At 34.7% G+C, this 8,308-nt stretch overlaps 1 protein-coding gene across 1 annotated transcript; it reads right to left on the bottom strand.

Moving 5' to 3' along the window:
• Window positions 1-2,412: 2,412 nt before the first annotated feature.
• On the bottom strand, window positions 2,413-6,212 carry LOC104219683 (GRF1-interacting factor 3-like). The gene is made up of 4 exons (XM_009770392.2): window positions 5,863-6,212; window positions 5,696-5,772; window positions 3,051-3,135; window positions 2,413-2,978 (listed from the first exon to the last, which is right to left on the bottom strand). The coding sequence occupies exons 1-4, from the start codon at window positions 5,950-5,952 to the stop codon at window positions 2,625-2,627; spliced, it is 606 nt and encodes a 201-aa protein (XP_009768694.1). The 5' UTR covers window positions 5,953-6,212; the 3' UTR covers window positions 2,413-2,624.
• Window positions 6,213-8,308: the final 2,096 nt, after the last annotated feature.

Raw genomic sequence — 8,308 nt, 5'->3', positions numbered from 1 at the left:
TGAATTGTGCCCTGTATTTTAGTGTTGGAAACTTGTTTCCAGTTCTAAAACAACGAAGGCTTGAAGTTATTGCAATTTCCAGTGCGAAAGGATGGAAGAATAGGGCAAATCAATGCTTCAGTTCTGGGTTGCATAAAGCATAAGCAAACTTTAGCAAAACGAAATAACAAAAAAATAGTACAATAGTATTTTCATACATTGAAAAATTAATGTTGCTCTGATGGTAAGCAACCCCCACTTCCAACCGAGAGGTTGTGAGTTCGAGTCTCCCCAAGAGCAAGGTGGGAAGTTCTTGGAGGGAATGATGCCGGGGGTCTATTTGGAAACAGTCTCTTTACCCTAGGGTAGGGGTAAGTCTGCGTACACACTACCCTCCCCAGACCCCACTAAGTGGGATTATACTGGGTTGTTGTTGTTGTTGAAGAATTAATGTTGCAATCGATGTCCACAAGAATTGATCTGTTGTTGGTAGTGACTAGCAGTCTTCTGAAATTAGAGTTGCTTTGTAGACTAGAAATCATATATGTTGAATTTCACATAATTAGCTATGGCAGTAACGAAGCTAAATTTGCTTGTTCAGGAAGTTCATACAACAAATATCCACATTTCCAGGCTTTCCCAACTCTTCGGCCCTGCTCCATATTCATCATTTCTTGTTGTAGTTCATATCAACATTTGATTTTATTACCATCGCTAGAGGTTTTAGGATAAGTATGTAGCTAAAGTCATGCTTTATCCATTGAATAAGAAAAAAAAATGCAGCAATAGTTTTTTGGGTAATAAAATTATAAACCTAACAAGAAAATGTTGTTCAAGGACCCATTCAATAACCAGAGAGAGTGTTGTTTTCCAACCAAATAAAGGTTAAGAGGGGACATGTAGAATTTACTCCACTTTGAATTCAAAAAATTTTAAAAAAAGAAACTAAAAGGAAAAGAATAGAGATGAGGAGAAGATAAAGGAAATTGGATGCACTCCATAAGTTGACCTTGCATTATTTTAGCCTACTTACAAGTTTGCAAATGTGTAGCCAAATATCAATAAGCTTAGATCTGATTTTTTTTAGTTTTTTTTATGCTCTATATCTTCAAGCGTGAAACATTTTCATTCTCCTTTTTTCTCAAGTTTCTACACAACTATGAAAATTCAAAAACAGACGCGAGAAATCTAAAATCTCGTCTTCTTTAATGCTAATCTTGTTAGATTTTGAATATGATTTTGTGAGAAATTTGGAGTGGGTATTGTTTGAACTTATTATAATTAGTCTAAGTAGACTGTATACAAAGTTTGAAGTCATTTTAATGGAGATTTGGAATAGTTTTAATCAAGAATTGTAAGTGAAAATCGTACAAAATTATACACTTTTATACAAACAGGTATATTATATATATAGTTATATAAAAATGTATAAAGATGTATAAGCACAATAGTGAAAATGTTAGTGATACACCATGTATATAGATGTAGTAGTTGAAGAAGAAGAAGAAGAAATGTGAGAAATCTACCAAATACCTGTATATAATGTATCAACTTTGTATAAAATAATATATAAGAGGTGTTTATACACCATTATACATTACTTATACACGATTATACAAATGAATACTATTAATGGAGCTTTAGGGGTTCTTCTTCTTCTTTGGGCATCTTCTGAAATTCAACTCAAATCTAGCTCAAATCTGCTCCAAATCACTTCAAATTTGAGTTTTGAACTCCCATTGACGATCCCAATCAATTGGGCCAACGCCCAATCCAAACAACTAACAAAATCGAAAAATTCAATTTCTGAAATTGAAGCTTCGAATGACCTACATGGGCCATATCAAGTAAGAGCTTCAAACGTGAGCCATTTTTTGATGGATTGTTGGGCCAAGTGACAAGGAGCGTAATTCCCCCTATTTGTTTCCCAGGCGGGTTATTCATTTAAAATGGGGTGGGTCTTTTCGTCCAATTACGCCATGCCACATGGATTTTTAAGGCTGGGTTGGAGAATTTAACAGATGAGGTATGAAGTATAAGGGTAGGTTTGATGCACAATTGTCCCAGAAACTGTAAGGAGATAATTTATTCGTCTGAAATTTCAAAAGATAAAATAAATTTAATCATCATTATAGTTTTGACAACAAAAATACATGTCACCTTAAATCACTGTATCTCTTTCACAATTATGCTATCAAATTAGTTTTTGTACAATTATTTAAAAACTTGCTTGAGTAGCCAAACTTTCACGCAAGTCAACTTTGATATTCTTAGTCATTACGCTCAGTCGGACAGATATTTAAGAGGTTCACAATATAGCCAACGGTAAGGCAAGTTGTACTAGCTATTAGCTCAGAAACCTTAGCTGGTTCCTTTTGAAATGTAAAAAGATAGTCACTAGGCATGAAGCAAAGAGAAAATTAGAAAAATGAATTCAGATGTCAAAAGATCCATGCAATCATATTCAAGTGAAGCTTTCTTATATGCCAATAGTTCAAGACTTGAAAAACTATAACAAAGCTTTGCCGCGATTGCCTCTGATGGCATAATTTTAGGTGTTCCTCAGTTTAAAACATCCTTACCAAACATACCTACAAACATAAAATAGGGTGCATAATCATTTGAAGAAACAAGATATTAAAAGGCTATTCTCTCTCACTGTTAACATGTCTTGCAGCTGATTTTCCAAGCCCATCACTAGGATTACCTTCTAAGTTCCCTTGCTTATTTCCTCGTGCATCCAGAGTTCCTGAGCTGTTTAATCCAGGTTGCATAAGTTGATGCATCGCATTGTTGGCAGTAGGTCCAAAGCCATATTGGCCTTGGAACTGTTGCTGCTGCTGCTGCTGAAAGTGGAGCATTTGCTGTTGCTGCTCCTGGGATGGAAGGGCGTTGAGTTGGAAAGGCAGTTTGGAAATAGGGACGCCTGGTTGCTGTTGCTGTTGCAGAGCAGCCTGTGTTTGCTGCATCTGGCTTCCGGGTTGGGTAGTAGATGGAGCCTGCAGCTATTTATATATTAGGGAATGACAAGTAAATTCACGAGAAAATGCTGAATCAAACCTCTAATCCACCTGTGAGGTTGCTGCTGATTGTTGTGGTTGGGCATCAGCAATAGCAGCTAAATACATCAAATTCTTCTGAAGCAGGGCTTGATACCTATGACATAATAATTACTTTTAATAGTGCAAAACAATAATTTGACATGAGATTTCACGATGCAAAGCGAACACACTCCATAAGATAGAAAGCAATGTTGTCAAAGGCGAAAAAATCTAAAAAGCATTCTAGGTCAATTGGGGCTTTAGGCGCAAAGCGCAATTTAAGTGGGGGCTTTAGTTAAAAAAGGCGCAATGCAAGAAAAAAATAAAAATATATACGTAATTCAAGAGAAAAGTAACAAATTCATTCATATTGTTTTTCTTAACTAATATACTTATTTGCCAATTATATTTGTAGTCTAGCATTGCTCCATTCAAGATAGAACTCATGGGCAATAAGGGGCACGTTTTGGTGCCTTGCCTACACTGAAGCACAACTTAAGTGAGGCAAAGCGCCCTCCTTGAGCTTTTTTGAGCTTTAGGGCTTAAGCGTGCCTTAAATGAGCCTTTGGCAACACTGATAGAAAGTGAACGAGCAATTATATTCCTCTCGGCAACAGTACACATTTTTCCTGATCCAACTTCAAGAAAGGGGTAAGCGCTCACCTTCTGAACAAGCCAAAACATCTTCTAAAACACATCTCACGAAAAGGTTTATGATTGAACAAGAATACAAAATGCATTTTTTGACATATAGAACTAAATGAAAAGTAGAGAGAACAATTGCAAATCCCAATGGCATGTCAGAATCACTGGATTGTCTCTTCTTAATTTCATTCATATCAAGTCATTTTTTAAATCATGGTTGTGTCTTAGCCAACTTGCACGCTCTTCGACTAATTCCACCAGGTACTTGCTACCTCCTACCAATATAGGTACAAGTAACTATGCCTACCAAGGCTCGGGCAAATATGAAGAAGTCATCAAGTGTTCTTTGTCTTAGTTGGGATTTGAACCTGATACCTCATGATCTACTCCCATTACATATAAAGTCAGTTTGGAATTTATGAATATCCTTTCACTAGAATACGTCCCGAGTGGCTAGGATGGATAATCCAGTAAGCTGAGTGGTCTAACGAAACTTGGACAACATTAATTAATTTTTTCATGCAGTATACATCAACTACAGCCTCTGCAGAATATATTTCCCCTATGCTTCTGGTACTGTAGGTATCGGTTCACATACTGCTGTTTCTTCTATAATAAACTTAAGTTTCAAGACTGGATGCATGAGCAATTTACCTCGAGCAACTTTTCATAATTTTACTCCGAAAGTAACTAAACTAGGTCAAGAGTACTTTTCCCATTACCAATATTCTCATTTTGAAAGTAAAATTTTGTTAGAAAAGCTTGCGGCGAGTGCAAGACTAATATACACAGCTAGCAAACTACATGCTACATATACCTGAACCAATGACCCTATCTATTCTATAACATCATATAGAACTATCTCCTAGCATACCAAGCTATGTGGATGTTATACGTCCAAAAACAATATGTTCCCTGCATTTGGTTTTCTATTAGGATATTTTCTGTGAGGAAACTGCATTCAAACCCTTAAAGTTCCCACTATTATTTGTTGCTTCTGTTTTTCCTAGCCTTTTGGTTCACTATCTCTTGCCTTCTCCATTATATTTGCTTCATTAGTTCCTTCGCCTCTTCCTCATCAACCTCCACGAGATGCCTAAAACATTTTTGACCTCCTTAAGTTTCAGCCGTTCCATGTCTGGAATCACCGGTTATTCTTGCATTTCCATTTCCATTCATCAGTTCTGACTTCTGACCCATTCTCTTTCTCTGCCAATTGCTGAGTACTTTGTGGTCTTACAAATTATATTGCAAGCTCAAACATGGATTTGCTCATTGCTGTTTTGAGACTTCTAAGGCCACACTCTTTTCCTGTGTGAATGTTACCATTTCTAAACCCAGAGCAATGCTATTCCCACTTTATTTTAATCATAGAGCTCTTTGTTTTAGCAAAACATTTAGCTCTTGGAACTAAAATAGGGATAGATTTTGATATTTGATAAATAGAAAAAAAAATAGAAAACTACAAAAACAATCTCCGAGTCAAAATACTTAAACACACTGATCACACTTTAGTGCAGCCAATTCCAAAACAACACTTCAAATGTTTCATGACGAGGGTGTGAGCTCCCAAAATGGAACTATAAATCAAATTCCTTTGTCTCTAGGCTCTTTAATTTTAATTGCAGTTTGGGGCTTTACAACTGGAAAACCAAATCATCTCTAGGGCAATCTATAGACCCTCAAAATCAAGCCACAAAACTTGCAATTACGAGGGGAAAAATCAAATGAAGTACCATACTAGATATATCAAAAGAGATTATCTAGCAAATAGCGTGCACCAAACATCCTTGATCATCGAACTACAAAGTATTACCCTTATATTCTCCGTCCGACCAGTCATTTTTTGAAGGAAAAAAGAACACCTTAGTTTAAATAGAGACAACAATGTGTTACAATAAGTAAACAACATGACGAGAAAAAAAAAGATGCCACCTTGAAATGTTAGATACACAAAACTGATAATGTCATTACAAAATGCACATAAATCTCAACTCTAAAATAGTAGTATTAAATTTTTTTTAACTTACTGGGCACATTCTGAGAGTTTTCCAAGATTCTGGTTTTCCAGTATGGCAAGAATCAAATTTTTGTTCTCATCTAAGAACTGTGGTCAAGAAAAAAAAACAAAGTCACAGAGAATATTTTACAGCCCAAAATTAAAAATATAAAAAGGAGAAGGGGAAAAAAGATGTACCTTTTGAATCTGTTCTGTGGTGATAGCATTGAGAGGCAGTGGAGGGGCAGAGTTCAAGACTGGGGGTTGTAGTTGCTGCTGCTGTTGCATTTTTTGCCTAAATCTGAAGGTTGTAGAAATGTGTTTCAAGAAACCCTAAGATAAAGCTTAAATCTATGACGACAAAGTAAAAGGAGAATTTGATTAAAAGAAAATGGTGCTATTTGTCAAGGACAAATTTGCAAGACCAAGGCGGCAGTTACGGCCGAAAACGCCAAATTGTGAATTTAGTACAACCAAGGAATCGTATGTGCAAAGTTGTACCCCGTGATCCGAAATAATAAAGACAATTGCTAAAGTACCCATCAGATGTTTTTCCATTTGGTTTTAATATTATATATATTAACAATAACAATTTCCAAAAAAAATTAAATTAAGAAATTAATTTTAACCAACTTATAGCATAATGTAATTTTTATTTTTATATATAGAAAAGAGAAGATGGTCGACCAAGGGTAAAAGAGTAATTTAATCGTGTCATAAAATGTGTTTTACGTATTGTTTCCAGTTTTATTCTAATACAAACGCTCAACATTCTTTAAATTTCATTCTTTCATCTCTTTTGTTCACTCCAACCAACAACAGAGAAATGTGATTACTTCATAAATTTAGAGTACTGATCTTTGAGTTGTCAACATCTTTTCATCTGGGTGTGGCAATTACAAGTTAGCATTTATTTCAATCTTTTGCCCTAATCTTCTTCAGATTCTCTTCACATTTTCCAATTTCATGGCTTAATTGATGGTTGTTTTCTTTTTATTCTCTCTAACTCTCTCTTCAATGTTCTTCAACATTAATTTTCTTCCTTTGAATCTCACTATTATTTGTTTTGTCATCTGTGTGCCCTTTGTTGTTTTCTCCGATTTATCGATATGTTGAAATCATTGATTTCTAATTCACCGGAGAATTTCATTCATTAAATTATTCAATTTGACCAATTGACAAGTAAATAAAAATCACCCTAGAGCTTAGTTTTCAAATGATAAAATATGAATATATGCCTTTTACGGCGGCAAGGTTAAATCGGTCCTCTAAAGGATGACCTTTTCTACATGATTTGTTTGTTCAATGGGATGCATTAGCAATTGATGATGGGACCGAGGCTCTATAACTAAGGGCTGTCTATTGATACCCCTTCGCTGTATTGCTACATAATTTTTTTTAGTTAATACATATTTATTATACGTCGAATCCTCTTGAATTTTTAGTGTATTTAATTTTTTATATTTTGACACTCTTAGTAAAAATTCTAGCTCCGCTACTGAATGCATTGTTCGTTTATTTATATAAGATCATATCTTACTAGAATGGTCCATTTACTAATTATGTGGAGTTATGAAAAATTTTCATATAAGATCATATCTTACTAGAATGGTCCATTTACTAATTATGTGGAGTTATGAAAAATTTTCTGATTTCTAAAATCTTATGTTGATTTGTATTGCGCTTGAGGAATTTGTTTTATATCTCTCGGTATTGAAAGCATTTTTAATACGAAGAGTGTTTTCTATTTAAATTTAAACTTTAGTAGAAGTCTATTAGTTTTCTGATCGTTATATAAATCTAATGTAAAGAGCAGCCTAATGGCTTGAGTTATTCCTTGATTGAGGAATATTGCTTCAGATACACTGCAACGAGTTGCTTTTTTTTTTTCCACCCGGTATCTGGTACTCGCATTGAAGCCCGATTATATCCGGATTCGCGTCGCGTAGGGCCCTATTCGGGGGGAAGCGCTTCCTACTAAGGATTTTTCCATACCCAGGATTCGAACTCAAGACCTCTGGTTAAGGAAGGATCAGTCGCATCCACTGAACCACATCCTTTGGTGAGTTGCCTCTTTATTTTTCTTTTAGTACCATCACGTTGACGTATTTGATACTAAATAATCTTACCTGAAGAACTAGAATTTTTCTTGCTAAAAATGTAGGGAATCAACTACCATTAGTTGAAGAATGATTAACTCTTGATAAGGTACCACTAATTTTACTATACATGTACTTTATCAATATATATATATATATATACATGTATATATATATATCGTAATGCCTATATAAAGTTTTATTTAGCTTAAAGTTCAGTTCCTTGAAACTTAATAGTTGTATTGTGTTCTATTTTGAATCGAGCGGTACTAAGCAATAGATATAATCAGAAAAAAGATAATAATTATCAAGGAAAATATTATGAAGTTCACCTTTTTCTTGCATTATAGTTTTTTTTTATTGCATCTTTTTTTAATAAAGCCCACACTTTTATTGTGTTTTGCGCTTAAATCTCCAATAGATCTGGAGCGTCTTTTAAAGACAATCTTTTGATATCATTTATCTTTCATGTATATTCTTTTCAACTTCTTGACTTTGCAATCTTTTCAGAATGTACATGCTTCATTCCCACTTGGAATTTACCT

The sequence above is a fragment of the Nicotiana sylvestris genome, chromosome 3, assembly GCF_000393655.2.
Source record: "Nicotiana sylvestris chromosome 3, ASM39365v2, whole genome shotgun sequence".
Classification (NCBI taxonomy): Eukaryota; Viridiplantae; Streptophyta; class Magnoliopsida; order Solanales; family Solanaceae; genus Nicotiana; species Nicotiana sylvestris.
Note: the sequence above shows the minus strand (reverse complement) of the source record. Positions and strands in the feature narration are given on the sequence as shown.